The 15,442-nt window shown below is 41.1% G+C and overlaps 1 protein-coding gene across 4 annotated transcripts in view; it reads right to left on the bottom strand.

The window, feature by feature from the left end:
- stim1a (stromal interaction molecule 1a) overlaps positions 1 to 15,442 on the bottom strand; it is a 39,294-nt gene that overhangs the window by 7,105 nt on the left and 16,747 nt on the right. For 3 of the 4 annotated variants that reach the window (XM_086035828.1, XM_086035827.1, XM_086035829.1), the window contains exons 7-12: positions 11,412 to 11,589; positions 6,484 to 6,661; positions 4,823 to 4,990; positions 4,634 to 4,734; positions 2,648 to 2,877; positions 209 to 289 (exon numbers count right to left, since the gene is read on the bottom strand). In XM_086035828.1, the coding sequence (XP_085891954.1) occupies positions 209 to 289; positions 2,648 to 2,877; positions 4,634 to 4,734; positions 4,823 to 4,990; positions 6,484 to 6,661; positions 11,412 to 11,589 (936 nt within the window). The remainder of the gene's footprint in view (positions 1 to 208; positions 290 to 2,647; positions 2,878 to 4,633; positions 4,735 to 4,822; positions 4,991 to 6,483; positions 6,662 to 11,411; positions 11,590 to 15,442) is intronic. The other variant, XM_086035830.1, reaches the window with a different exon arrangement.

Raw genomic sequence — 15,442 nt, 5'->3', positions numbered from 1 at the left:
GCTGCTTTTACAGGCGGGGTAAAGAATAATATGAGAAGCAGAGGGTGTAAGCTAGGTGGTGACAAGGTTAAAAACAGGGTGACAAGGGTGTTTGTTGTTGAGATGGAAAGAAAAAGGCAGTGATTTGTCAGGTTGGGTCGCAGGTGTCTTTGATTGGGGATTACTTGGGGGTTGGAGGGGTGTTGGGGTTAATCAAGAAAAAGCCAACCAAGATTTTTCCACACGGGCTGACAATCCGAGCCGCCGGACCACAGGTCACTGGCTCGCCGCTCCAAAAGCCGAGCACCGTCTGCAGTTGACCAAAACGAAACGGCAAGAAGAGGGTGGCGGTGATGCAGGAGTGAAGAAAAGGGAGTGAGAGAGGAAGTGCAATTAATGCTGATGAGAAGACTTACTATTGAAGCCAAGTCAATTCTTCTGTGTCCGCTACAAGCAAGAGTTTGAAGCACAACTAAAATGGGTGTTAAATTAGTATTTTCTTTGTATGGACAATGGAGAGTGCGCCCGAAAAGCATTTACAGCGCTTTAGTTTTCCAACCTTTTGTGACCTGGCAACGATTACGCAAAACCATTTGGTATAAGGCAGTCAATACAACAAAATGTGGGAAGAGTGAAGCGCTATTGGACACACCGTCTGAGTGTCTTCACTATGCTGCAGGTTTCAATCACCCATCCATCGATCTTCCGCTTCTCCAGGGTCGGCTCGAAAGGGAAACTTTCGCCAGAAATTTTGGTCAGCTCTTCAAAGGAGATCCCGAGTCGTTCGCAGGCCAGCTGAGAGACATATTCTCTCCAGCGTATCCGGGGCGGTACCCGGGGGACGTGCTGATGCAGCGTCGACTTCACACTAACTAGCGAGAGTTGAGGAAGCCAACAGAAAAAGTATCCGTCCATCCATTTTCAACAGGGCTTTTTCGGCCCAGGGTGGCAGGGTGCTGGAGCCCAGCTGACGTTGGGCAAAAGGTGGACTACAGCCTGTACTGGCCCCCAATCAGTAATGGGCCACACAGCTGCACTGGCCCCCAGTCAGTAACGGGACACATAGACGGACAACCATTCAGACTCACATTCACACCGTCATGGAGTGGGAACAGAGCCAAAGCTGCAGCAAAGTAAGGTGAATGTTGAATGCACCACTAAACCATCAATGGCTTCCAACAGAAAATCATTTGCAAAAAGCAGAGAAAAAATACAGACGCCACCATACAACCAAATCAGACTCACTGAACGCTTCGGCTGCGCTTTAAAATGGAGTCAACCCAAACATATTTTTTTTCAAGAATATGTTCCATGCGGGCCCACTAGTTGAAACACCGCATTCTGATTAACATTGCGTTTGTGGAATATTGAGTTAAGCAGCAAAATCCACCCCTTTTTAGCCATCTCAGGGGTAGGCCAATTTGTCAACACATCTGTCGACTGAGTCTCAGGTAACAAATCACGGATGGGGTGCCCACGTGTCAGGTAATAAATCACGGATCAGCTTCAGAAAACAGGTGAGCCGTATTGGTCATTACCTGAGCTCTGAGAAACTGATGCCATTTTCAGTCGAAAGAAGCGACAAAATGGCCGTCCCCAGAGATGGCTAAAAAACGGCGCATTAAAGAGACACTTGGATGAGCTTAACGTTGGCACTTATATAATAGGTTTGCATGTAAAAATCACATCAGTACTAAAATGCCCCCCCCCCAATTTCTCCCAAATTTGTTGATAAAATAGAAAATGACAACTCTTTCCATTTTACCGATCAAAAAATTTATAAAATGAACTTGTTAGTGAAAACATGGCCATCCTAACCCAACCATCCCTTTAGCTCTTATTCCACAAACGCAATACTGTACTTATCAGAATGCCTTGTTTCAACTAGTGGGCCTGCATAGACCATATTCTTGAAAAATATATGTTTAGTTTGACTTCTACTTTAAAGGTTATGAATAGAATCAGATGCAAAAGGCAGTCTTGGTAGTTTCATCCGTCCGTCCATATTGTGTAACACGAATTCTGTAGGTGGGGTTGAACTTGGGACTTTAGCTAATCGCAGGGCTTTTGACAAGCTACCATTCACAATCACACTTATGGAGAGTTTTGAGTCTATAATGAACCAAGCATGCCTGTTTTGGGAATGCAGGACAAATCCAACCCCACCAAGGAAGGCCAGATCCCAGATTTGAACCCCCACCTCAGAACTGTGAGGTGAATTTGGAAACCACTCCACCCTCACTGTGAAGTCTGGCAGGTAAAATCCAAGACAAATGAACACACATCCGCTACAAACAGTACAGCACAAAAAACTTTCTTCTTGAGAGGTCTATATATATATTTTAGTTTTTATGTTTTTTTTTTTGTTTTGTTTTAACAGAATTTTGTTTACCCCCAGTCATCATAAAGGACTGGAGTAAAGCGGACACACACGGGCATTCAGGAGGGATTATGGGTAATGGAACAATCACAAGTATGCACATTTACACAAATGACATTGCACAGATATCAAATGACAACCTCTACATCCAACACACCCGTCTAGCCCAACATGGTCCGAACCGTCACGAGTTGTGGTGTCTAGATTTCCCCAGCAGGCTCTTGGGGTGCTTAAGGGATCGCTTGCTACTCCCCGCCGACGAGCCCAGCGACTCGGACGAACTCTTACATTGCAGCACGGCGGGCATGATGTCCTCGTCCAGGTCGTCCATGTCATCGGACACGATGAAGTGCTGCGGCGTGGCCCGGCCCCCCATGAAGCTGGGGTCCAGGTTAAGGGCGGACGCCAGCGACGGCAGGCCCGGGTTGTTGACCACGGTGAAGCCGGTCAGCAGCTCGATCTGCTGCCAGCGGTGGAGTCGCTCGCGCAGGGCGGCCGTCACCTCGCCCAGTGCTTGTCTGGGATGCAGGGAAAACAACCAGTCAGTCAGGCAGACCAGTTTTGAGGCGCAGTGTCAATTAAACTGCTTTCATATTCACACTCTGTACCAATGTAGAATAAAATCATTATAAATACACTGTTAAAAAAGACTGATTTAACAGGGTTTCTACAGGTATAAGCAAATCTAATAACTAACTTATTAATGCAGCTTAAAACAAATTTACTGCCCATGTGCAACTGCATATACACGCACGTGCACACACGTCAGTGGCTTAAAATTTTAAATAATCGCATGATTTCCATGATTAACTATTTATACTAGGGGTGTAACGGTACGCTAAATCACATTTCGGTTTGGTTCGGTTTCTTCGAAACTTAGGTTCGGTACATTTTCTGGACAAAAGAACGGATTTTTATTTTTTTTAAAAATATGTTTATTTTGAAAAGATGACAAGTAAACGGTGCATTTGTTTTTAGAAAGAATAAATAAAAGCCAACCATTCGGGTGATATTCTAAGACATTGCACCAGAATAAAAAATACACTAACAATAAAGATCTCTAAATTTTGTAAACTATTAAGACACTGAAATCTTTAAACACTCAGCAGCAACAGCCTATGACTATGACACATCTTAGTATTCAAGTTAAAGACAAGTTGTCATTACAGTACATGTATACAATTTTTGTGATGAAAAAAATACATACAATAACAGTTACAATTACTGCTAACTATATTAAAACACCTTTTCTAATGAAAAAAAAATACAGTAACTTTAAAAAGTCTTTATGAAATTACATACATTTTTAGGAATTGAAATCTCAGCATGTTCAACAGCGAATTGGGTTGTGGTCGGATTTATGTTTTGCTGAGTTGTGATGTTTCCGAGGTTCATGAATGCATCGTATGGCTAGCGAGAGGAGCAGTAAAGAATGAAGCTGTTTTGAAGCAAGTGGACCGAACCGAATATGCCATACCAAAACCTATTAATACACCCACGTTACACCCCTAATTTATACCTGTTCTAAATGTAGAATAAAACATTTTTCATGATCTCATTAACATAAAAGTGGACAAATGCTCATATAAATGTGTGTATCTTTTCATTCAGTGACACAAACATTTTAAGTAATTTATAGTTATTTAAAGTTCAAAAGTTATACTAAGCCCTTAAAAGAAGTGTAAAACATTGAGTCAGATTTGTGTTGATGTAATAGTTACTTTGGTACTGGAGGGATTAAATTTGTCAAAATATAAATGGCTCAACAGCGCCCCTCTTTGTCATGCGGTGGATATAAATAACTGGATGTGCCGCAGTTGCCGCCAGTTCATTTGTGTCACTGCCGGGGTGAGTTGGGTACCACTGTGCACGTGCTAGTAGACAATTAGCCACAAATGCAAACTTAACACTTCATTCCTTAGCGTGCCAATAAGGCCTTCAGGGGCTGACCAGCGCACATTGTGTGTTTGTGCAGATGGAAGTAAATGAGTCAAGCAACCATCACGTGTCCTGTCACTAATTTCACCACAACACAACGCAGGGAATGAGAAAGATGGGAGAACTTTTTTGTTGAATGCCTCGTTCACTAGAATTGCTTTTTTTGGAGGGGAGCGGAAAATGTGGAATTCTGGGAGAAATGGTAATTATTTGAATGTGGATGCTTCATAAGATCTTGGAAGTTTTGAAGCATTCACGCAATTAATTAAAACCTCTCTTGACAGTTTCAATCAAAAGTGTTTTTGAATGAATTTGCGAGACACTTTTCTGACTCACTTGGCTGCCAAAATTTTGTGGTCCACGTCATCCAGGGACGAGCTGTGCGCCACGTGGAAAGTCCCAAAGAGGGTGTTCCTCTTTTTCTTGATCTTCTCTGCCTGTAGGAAATAGCATAAGAAGTAAAAGTGTGTGATGTTACGAAAAAGCACTAAGAGTCTATTTCAGAATGCAATTCAAGTGTCATACCCCCTCTTTGGCCACCAGGAGCTGCCGTTCGGCGTTGTGCTTCTTGACGTTGTAGTACTGGACCTCTACCTCGTGGGTGAGCTGCAGCCACTTCTGGAGCGACTCGGGAGGGGACCAGCAACTCCGCGACTCCAGCTCCTTCTCGGCTTTCTTCAAAGCCATGCGCACCTGCCCAGGAAGTCAAAGGTCATTTTCATCCGATTCATGTTTGTTTTAGAGGTGCGACAATGAATCGATAATCAAATTAATCGATTATTACTTTAGATAATCGAATAATAATTGAGACTTTGCTCAAGTTAAAATTGTCCAAATTCTCCAAATTTCAGCCTCTCAACAGCAGATTTCTGTGGTCCCCCATGAAAGCAGACTGATTATGTTTTTTGTTTTTTTTTTTTCAAAATAAGACATTTGCAACCATTGCTTTTAATTTGGAAAACAAATCAACATTTTTGCCAATTTTCTGATGGATGTTACGGGCTAAAACCATAACTAAATGACAATCAATTTGCATTTGTGCTTTTAGTGCAGTCGCAATTTGAAATAATGTCCTGTTTTCGGATAAAGGGATGGAAATTAAAATGTGTTCTTTTTTATTCAACTCATCGATAATTGACAAAATAAGCGCCTAGTTAAACGATAACCAAAATAGTATTTTAGTTGAAGATCTAGTTTGTTTGTTATAGAGGTTTCTAGAAAATACAGTGGTGCTCTGATGTACGAGTTAATTTGTTCCATGACCAAACTTGCAATTCAATACACTCGACTGAATCTATAGTCATCTTTCCCTTTTGGAATTAAATGGCAATACCAATATTTGTTACATTGTCCAATAAAACTCCAACAAAAAAAGAGTACCCTGTTTTTCTTTTAAGAAAAGTAGTACTTTATAGTAGTGTATTTTTATGTTTACAGTAATAACCAATTAAATTAAATGGAATGTAAAAAATTAAACAGTTGCATCATGAGTTCAAGTTGTAACACATTGTGCGGCTCCTACTGCTGTGCACGCCTTTGCCACCAGGGGGCAAGATAATTAATATACATTTGATACTGCTCAGTAAGATGCAGTAGTTGTTTTTTTGCAGAGGATATTTCCTGTGAGTATTGTGATAGTGTCTGTATTTTTGTGGTCAAAAATCCTTTGTTAAAGGGTTATAACAAAGCGACATTGATGGTAGTTCCGTTAGGCTGTCAATGGCATTTTACTGTGTACATTAGCATTAAGAGAGCAACCTTTTTTTTTCTTTTTAAGACACTTTTGTTTAAATACACAACATGTGATTGTTTCATCTTAAATTCAACATTAAAACTTTAATTGAGCGTGTCAAACAGCTTGAAGGAAGCACTCTGTGTCTTTTTATGACGAATCGTTCACTATGTGCCAAACTGCTGTTTGTTGTGAAGTTTGCTGGCACTATCTAGTGTTCAAAACGCAAACATTTGCTTAAAAAACTTTAAGTCGGGTTATTTGTACGTTGAGGTACGACTGTACTTGTGCTGTTTGTTGTGCTCGATCTTTACTGCCAAATTCCTTATAAACAAAGCCAGGCGTGGGTGTATTTATACTACCGTACAGGCAATGTGACTGTGCTGTAGCCAAACATACGCTTGAGTGTGATATTACCACACACATTTTCCACACAGGATTGAGCTCTTAATACCTGATCGAGCTCCTCTTCGGCGTACTTCTGTCGACTGAGTTCGTTCTCTGTGCCCTCGCGCAGCTCCCTGAGCCGCTGGGCTTCCTGCTTGGCTGTGCTGATCTCGTCCCGCAGCTTCTGCTCCAAGTTGACCTTCTCTACTTCTACCGAGCGGTGCTCCTCCTGGGCAATCTGCAGTCTGCCAGCACGACAAGGGACAAAGGGGTGATTTTATCTCCTTGTTGGTTGAGAGAAAATGAGCCCGTTAATTAGCAGGCAGGACAAATGGCTGTTCATATTCAATTGGATTTCTTGGAGCATAATGACACAAACGTGGGACTTGCCTAATCGCAGTCATAGGTTTCAAGGAAATTGCAATTTATATTCCTTACATTAATCAAATGAATATATTTATTAAATTAGTGGAAAGAAATAATTTGATACGTTCCTTTTTTAATCAAATCTTATGTAATCTATTTCCAACCTAAATGTATATGACTATAATGATACATGTAAACACAAATTTAATCAATTAAAATCACATTCAAATACCTCTATCCATATTCCTGTGTATAGAAAAAGAATTAAAAAATAATTTTGTAAATTTTAATTATGACACAAACAAACACTTAATATTCAATTAACATGAATAAAATGAATGCATTTTAAAATAAAATGTATATAACAATATATTCATGAAGTTATTAACATAATGCATTATTTTGATTAAATATATTCCTAACTTTAGTCAAGGAAATAATTTGGAAAATATTTACACAAGTTACACAATAATTAAAATAGCATTAAAAAATCCAGCCATCTCTATTATATTATCTAAATGGAACAAATTCACAAGTTGAAAGACTTAAACATGATCATATTTTTAAAACGTGTTACCATGCAATATGCCCAATATGATAAGCAATGCAAGCTACAACCACCAAAATTGAACATTGCTACGTTGAGCGTGTCAATTAAAAGCGGTCATGATGAATAGCGAAAATTCGGGATGTCTTTGTGTCCATGCACATGTTCCTAATGGTGTGGCCGGTGCGTGTACGTAGGCGCAGCAACATGCATCAGCAGCAACATACGGTACATCAGCAGAACCCACCACTGACTCTGACTAGTGCTCACAATAAAATGGCATCAGAGGCTAGAACAGCTGTCGGCGTGCAATTATAGAACAGGACAGTGTGTTACTCAATGCTTGTGTACTACCACAACGTGTACGTGAATGTGTGAGTGTGTGTTCGCGTATTCGTATGGGGCACTTCTATTTTTAGACGTGAGCATGACTTTACAAAGGAGGAGGGCTTTATCGCCCGTATCTTAATTACTCAGTGCTTAGTCACGCACAGACATTGATTTGAGTCCCAGCCCATCATAATAGCACACAATGTGTTTGGGAATGTTCTTTTATGGCAGAAATACCACCACTGAGGAGCAGCACTTTTCAACAGGGGAAGCGTGAACGAAAGGCGGTCCAGATGGAAGAATGAGGGTGGGTTGGCTGCACCAAGGAGATTCCATCTTAACCTCGCAGGACATTTCCCAAGAAACTTTCTTGATAGTAACTGTTGTGTTAAAGACTCATTCGACGCCGTCCTTGTCGCCAGTCCTTGAAAATGTTTTCCCCTTGACTGCACCACGACTAGAGGTCTGCCCCCCCACCCACCAATGTGGCAGAATTAGCGCCACAGCCCCCACATGTTAAGCGATCATGCTTAACACCTCGTCTCTTAATCACAGAGTGCTCGAAAAGGGTCCCTGGAAATCCAGCCTCCTCCCAACGTCTCTCCCTACAGGGACGCGGCAGTATCAAGTGGCCCGGGGCTTGAGGGTATGGAACGAGAGCAGCTGGCAGGAGGGATCAGGAAGAAGCGGTAGACATACTGTGGCTACACTGCCTCAGCTTCAAGAACTGCAAAATGCCCTTGGTTAAATTGTAGCTGTAGCGTAGACGTCAGCAAGCTGAGCTGACACGGTCCAGAAACTCACTTGCTCACATGACCGAGAAAATTACAAAAGCGCCAAAGCGAAAGACGTTAATTCGCAAATTCTCGAGAAGACAAATATATTGCAAATGGTTATCGATGAATTATGTGGCGGTGAGTAGGCCTACTCCAATTGTTTTCATGTTTGGGCCTCCAGTCGTTCAATACCAGCAGCGGGCCGCGCACAGGGTACCTGGGCCTTCTTTGGGGAGGGAACTGACTTAATCTACCTACGAAAAGCCACCACCATCAATCAAATTGTTTTTTTTCTATAATTACAATTGTAGAAAACTAATTAAAATGCAGTACTATAGCATGCAAATGTGATGACGTTTTTGTGGACCAGCCACCTGGTCAAAACAATCCCGTTGCGAAGAGTTAAAGTTAGATTGGCCAGCATCACTCATTCTGAAGGCCCTTGGCAGATTAAACACAAAAACACTGAAATCTGATAGGACAAAAAAAAAAAAAAAAAAAAAAAAAGAATAAAAAAAGGTAAAAAAAACAGAGGAAGCGGTGCAGCCAGGAGAAGCACAGAAAAAAATATGAGAATGAATAAATTACCGTATGTTCTGGACTATAAACCGCACCAACATAGCAGTGCCTTTTAACACCGCAGCAACTTTGCTAATTAAAACGGATCAGAAGCAAGAGAAAATAACCATTACTTATTTTTCTCTTGAAATAACCAGTACTTATTTTTCTCTTGCTTCTGAGCCGTTTTAATGGAAGTGAAATGATAACCAGTACGTACCTTCATTTCACTTCATGATGTCCGTGTTCTATCTGCTAAAGAAAAAGTAGCGTATTCTTCAATGCATTGATTTTTTCTGGATTTGTTGTTTTGATTAAAATTCCGGTTGGACAACCCCTAGTGGTGGAAGACAAATCCACAGAATAGCCGCACCGTTACATAAGCCGCATGGTTCAAAACCTAGGAAAAAAGTAGCGGCCAATAGTCCAGAAAATACGGTAGTATAATTAAATTGAAAAAATATTAGAGATATACCAATTATCGGCCAGGTCGATTATCAGCGCTGATATTTGGCATTTTGACGGCATTTGCCTCTTTTCAAAACGTGCTGTCTGATAAGAGATCATCTTAAAATTTGGAAAACCTCTGGGAAATATTCATTTATTGACATTTTCAGTTAACTTTATATCATATGCTGCTATGCCTGGGAACTCCGTGCAACTTTTATTTTTGTTTGAACTGACAACAAAGACGAAATGTGAAACGTTAACATATTAGTTATACAGACATTTTTGGAATACTTTATTTACTGCAGAAAACATTAGGGAGCTATCTATTGGTTTAAAGTGTTCATTGAACTTTCAAAGACTAGGAGTGCTGTGCTTTTGGTTAGCTTAACAAAAACGTCTATTGTTGAAGATAAAAAGAAAAAAAACAAACACGAACATGAACAAAATCTGAAAATTTGTTTAATAAACATGCTGAAAGGCAGTTCCAGTTAGGTGCTGGCGTTCGTATTATTCCAAAGTTGGACAAATATTTTTCTTTTTCGTGCAATCACATCAGCTCCGATTATCCAAATATTGTTTACTGTCCTTGACTACTAAGAAAAGGTAACTGTATCTGTAAAACGCACCAGTCTCTACCTTTAATAAATATCAGAATTTATGTTGCAAAAGTAGGTCAATGTATGTGATGGTGTATGGACCAGCAAACAAGGCCATTTTCCTCTGCTGTTACCTCCAGTCAAGCGCATCTCGGCCCTCGGCTCAACGCCGCAAGATGAAAGGGAGTGCTGCTTGAGATCAATGTGTGAGCGTCCCCTTGAAAGGAACAAGAAGTGACAGTACGCACACTCGGGAGCACATTGTGAGCATTCCTTGTCGTATTAGCTTCCCAAAAATAGTTTCTTCAATCACCTACGTTGTCGTGGCACTCGTTCCTAGCCCTGTAATGGCTCATTCAAACTATTTTATCTTATCAACGGATAGCTATGCTAGGTTGTTTAAATGTGAGGAATCACTCAAGTCAGATGGTCTTCATAAGAAGCAGCGGCAGAGGATAATGTGTGTCCAAAATGCTATTTTTAAGAACCTGTAACTGCTACACGCACACAAAAAGGATAGCAAGCCTCCTGGAGTGGCAGGTTGTTGAGAGCTGCCAAGCCGAGGCTTGAACAGGCACTGAATCAACATATTCAAAATTCCTGTGAAAACACCTTCCAGTTAGGCAATATTATTCATGAGGTCAGCAGGATCATGTGGGAAATATTTGAAGTTGAAATTCAAGCTCCTGGATGCAAATGGCCACAATAAGTTTTCTCCACAGGGTGTCCGGGTTGTTCCTGAAAGACTGGTCAACCGGGAGGGGCTCAGAGTCGAGCCGCTGCTCCTTTGAATGTAGAAGAGCTGGATGAGGTGGCTCTGGCATCTGATCAGGATGTTTCCTGTACGCCTCCCTGGTGAGGTGTTCCGGGGGCAACCCAGGACACGCGAGTGAGAATATGTCTCCCGATCGGCATGGGAACACCTTGGGACCCCCCCCCCCCCCGGGCAGAGCTGGATGAAGTGGCTGGGAAGAGGGAAGTCTGCCCTTCCTTGCTAGAGCTGCCGCCCCCGCGGCCCGATAAGCGAAAGAAAATGGGTGGATGGATGGAGTAACTCAAACATATTCAAAAATCAGTGTGTACTTTTTGGAAGACTTGAACTCCTCTTTTGTGGAATATTTTATACGCCCCAGACAAACACAGACAATCTGCAGTGAACCCCACAGAAGTTGAGTTAGAGACTCCTGCACTAGATGGAGCTCACGTTGCACATTTTGAGAGTCACTGATGTAGAGGTATACTGTACATAAAACTAAAGTGTGTCAAATGTGAAAAGTGTGACAAATTACATGCTCACTTGCTTGAGAAGGGACAATCACGAGACTGTGCTGCTAAGGACAAAAAAATAAATAAATAAATAAATAAGACTCACTTTTGTTGCAGGTCGTGCAGACTCTGCTCGGCCTTCTGCAGGCCCTCCAGGTCCTTCATCATCTTCTTCATGTGATCCTTGGAGTAGCGGTTCTGGATGTATGCGAACCAGCAACCGCCTATTCCGATGACGATGGAGACCACTAGCATGAAGTCTTTCAGGTGGTTGTGTCTATTCACTGGAACACAGAGAAAATCAAGAGTTTGGTGTTTTTTCGTATTTTATCACCCTTTGAAACAAATCTTTTCTGCTGTTATGAAAACAAATTGCCCAAAACCTAACCGGGAGCACTCATCTGTAGTATACACAGTACGAAGTCGGTAAGTAATAATATATATAAATATAAATAAATAATTTCTGACAAGTATCATACTCACGAAGAGATGACGAGAAAAGATAGAAGGCGTGCTATATGCTAAGCTAACCTAAAATTGATAGGGCAAGCGGGTTTAACACAGCAATTAAGAGTTTGGGTGGTTGAGTCCACTTTTCACAGAAGTCTGACTGGACCCAGGTTAAAACAGAGAACATCCAAATTGGAACAGCAAACTGGCAGGCAAATTAATAAGTGTGTGGAATCTGGAGAGAAAATCATACTCTCTAAACAGAACCAAACCGGAAATAAATGATGGTCCGCTACGCTGCAAGTCAGCCAGGAGGTACAGTAATTAGCAGGGCTAGGCATTCCGCCTATGACGGACGCCCGTCTGGTAGGTGTTAAACAAAAGAATGTAAAAATGGCTAGTGGAAGCTGGTCGTAGATGGAAAACACTAACGGAAGCCCACTTAAAATGATAAGCGGAACGGCCTCTAGGCGATTACTATTTGGCGGAAGGGTACCCTGGCTGCAGACGGAAGGCGATAAAGTGACCGGGAAATTTTAGGAAAATACCCAGCTCTGGCTATTATAGTATGAAATATTTCTAATTTATTTATGTTTTTGTTTGTTTCCGCAATTGAGTCCCGAGTTTTTACTTTGACTTTCGAGGTCTGCACAGTAAATGTTGAATTTAGCTTTGGTTCTAGACAAGAAAATAAAGTTACTTTTAGTTCATTATGCGATCATATTTCAATTGTTGTCTAACATAGCAGCTACAGTCACTTGACCACTACTGCAGCTGCTATGTTAGACCCTTTACAGTTCACATATAAGAAGGACTGGGGCACAGATGATGCTGTGTTGACTCTGCTTAACAAAGTGACAAAACATCTTATGAACCCCAAAGGATATGCCAGGAGTTTGTAGATTTTAGCTCTGCTTTTAATCCAATGAAGACACATATCCTTCTGAAAAGGCTCACTGATCTTAATAACTTGTCCCTCGTCTTTTGGATCAGGAACTTTCTCCCATGTTGCTCACAGAGGGTTTGTGTTTAGGGGAACATGTCGGATGTGATCACTGTAAGCACTGGCTGTCCACAAAGGTGTGTTCTTTCCCCGATGCTATTCTCACTCTTTAAAAATGAATTTCTGGTCAATGACACGTATCTTAAATTGTTTGAGTATGCGGATGACATAGGCTTAGTTATATCCAAAAAAAAAAAAAAAACTGAAGGAAAAGAAAAAAAAAAACACTCCACAAAATTTGAAAGTAGCTCTTCAAATGAAGTCACCGATTCGCAAAACTGCTCCAAAAACAAAGAAAAAATATTTCGAGCTTTGGATGAGTCAAAATGCTCTGGTAACCCTGCTTTGAAAATATCTGGTGACTTTACAAACAATCTATATACAGACCTCTGATTTATTCCGCACCGAATAATTTCTGTTCGAACTCAACAAAAGCAGTTAATTAGGTTAATATTCTCATCCTCAGAAAATACCATCATGGTGAGTAAATCCCTCAAAGTAGCTTGTAAGCGCTGGTGATGAAATATTTAAAGTAATACAATCCAAATCTTTGGGCAAGGCCTTGGATCTGGTTGTGACATCCTTCCAAGGCAACTCGCAAGAACCCCTCATCTGCTATATTAGTGTTTTTTTGCAAAAAAAAAAAAAAAAAAAAAATATTATATATATATATATATATATATATATATATATATATATATATATATATTGGAAAAAAAAAAAAAAAAAAAAGTGGATTTCTTGCACAAAAGTTCCCTCCTGAAGTCCCTCGAACGGGAAGTTGCCGAGTTTTGCGAGTCACCTCAACGCAAGTCTTCAGAGTGTTGCAGTGGAGTTCAAACACACCCTGAATTGAAATGCAACCTCTCAGTTCCCGTTTTGACAGCGACCCAGCGTTCCGGTGAGCACTCATGTCGACAATTTGCATTCCGGAGGAAGTGGAGGGAAATCGGCTTCAAAGTGCTCATTTTTGCAGATCATGATGGCCAGTTTGGGACAACTTTCAACAATCATTCGCAGTGCAGCAATTTGTCAAATCACAGATTTCTTTTTTTTTTTTTTTTAAAGTAACAGTTGGAGCAGACAGACTCACAACTGCTCACAACGACCAATCACGGCTCATATTCAGAAAACAGGTCATCCCCATTGGTCATTGTGAGCAGTTGTGATGTCATTTTCAGTCGACAGAAGACAAAATGGCTGCCCCCAGAGATGGCTAAAAACGAGTGCATTTTGCTTCTTATATTCCACAAACGCAAAATAAATCAGAATGCCGTGTTTCAACTAGTGGGCCTGCTGGGAACATATTCCTGAAAAAAATATGTTTGGGTTGATTTCTACTTTAACGTTGGTTTGCTGTTCAGCAGTTTGTGCCTTCCTTGAATGGTAATTTTTATGCAAGAGAGCCCCTTTGCACTGGGAAAAAAATAACAGTATGTGTGAATTTTGTTGTTTGCTTCAAAACCCTTTGTTGTTGGTTAGGATAGTGGATCTTTTATACAATACATATATTGAAAATTGTACTATGAAAAGGGAAAGACATTATGTATGTATTCTGCACATATGCATGTCCTTTGACAATGTTTAAAACAGCATTTTTTGACATATGTCTGTTTAGGCAGTGTGTGGTCCTTGTCCAAGTAGCGCTGATGAAAAATGGTGGTCTCCCTCCAGCACTTAAGTTGCCCATTTCTCATTTAGCACATGTGCCTCACAGTCAGGAGATCCAGGTTCAAAAGAGTTGGTGTTCAAATGCAGTATGTTCATTCATGTTTTTGTACGTTCAAGTTTTAAGCTACATCCTCTGTGTTCCATGACTAAATGTAAGCCTCCATGACACAGCAGGCTAGCTTTTGTCATCACATGAACAAGCGTGACATCTGCCATTGTGTAATCGGTGACACGCAACAGATGTGCTTCAAATCGGCGCGCTGAATTGCATAAGGTTGTTTGGATGTGTACGGGCCTCATTGTGCGCACGTCTTAAAATGCTGCCGCGCCTCGTAGGGAGTCACAACGGGCGCAAGCGCTTGGAGAGGCTGTCAAAGACAGACACCGTTCGCTTGTGTCCACCTGGGTGCTGAAATCCACGTTGACATATGCCACGTGCAGATTCCCCTTCCACACCGCGCATCATCAAGTCAACAAAGTAGGCCAAGCCAGTGTCGCTCATGCACGTCCCTGGCCGGTCATGTGGTCAGATTATATGGTCAAATAAAAACAACATAACGATGGCCTTGATGTTTCCTGGTTTCCCATGCAAGTGATTAGAATATCACCCATGCAGCAGAGCTGGACATTTGAATGCATTCCACTTCCTCTTAACTCAGGGTGGACCAACTTTTTTGAACCATGATCTCTAGCATGCTCTCCGTGAGTGTGTCAGGGTTTGGCAGATAGCAAACAGTTCTTTCCTGTTAATTACCACCAGTTCACTTTATAATTAAACATAAAACCAAAATAATCACATGCACATTGTGTATTTAAACAAACCACATACATTTGACTGATGAAAATCTGCTAACTAAACAGTAGCACATTGTTACGAAAACTGATTTGAATCGGAAAAATCGGTTTTGAATTAAGATGTGAGTGCCCCAGTACACAAACTAATGACTCTGTCTCAATATAGATTGCAACGGTCATAAATTGATCCAAAAGTTATCGATCGGTTTGGTGTTGCT

This window comes from Filicampus tigris, chromosome 7, assembly GCF_054856515.1.
Source record: "Filicampus tigris isolate MCC_2025a chromosome 7, RoL_Ftig_1.0, whole genome shotgun sequence".
NCBI classification, from domain to species: domain Eukaryota; kingdom Metazoa; phylum Chordata; class Actinopteri; order Syngnathiformes; family Syngnathidae; genus Filicampus; species Filicampus tigris.
The sequence above is the reverse complement of the archived record's forward strand: the minus strand, read 5'-3'. Positions and strand labels throughout refer to the sequence as shown.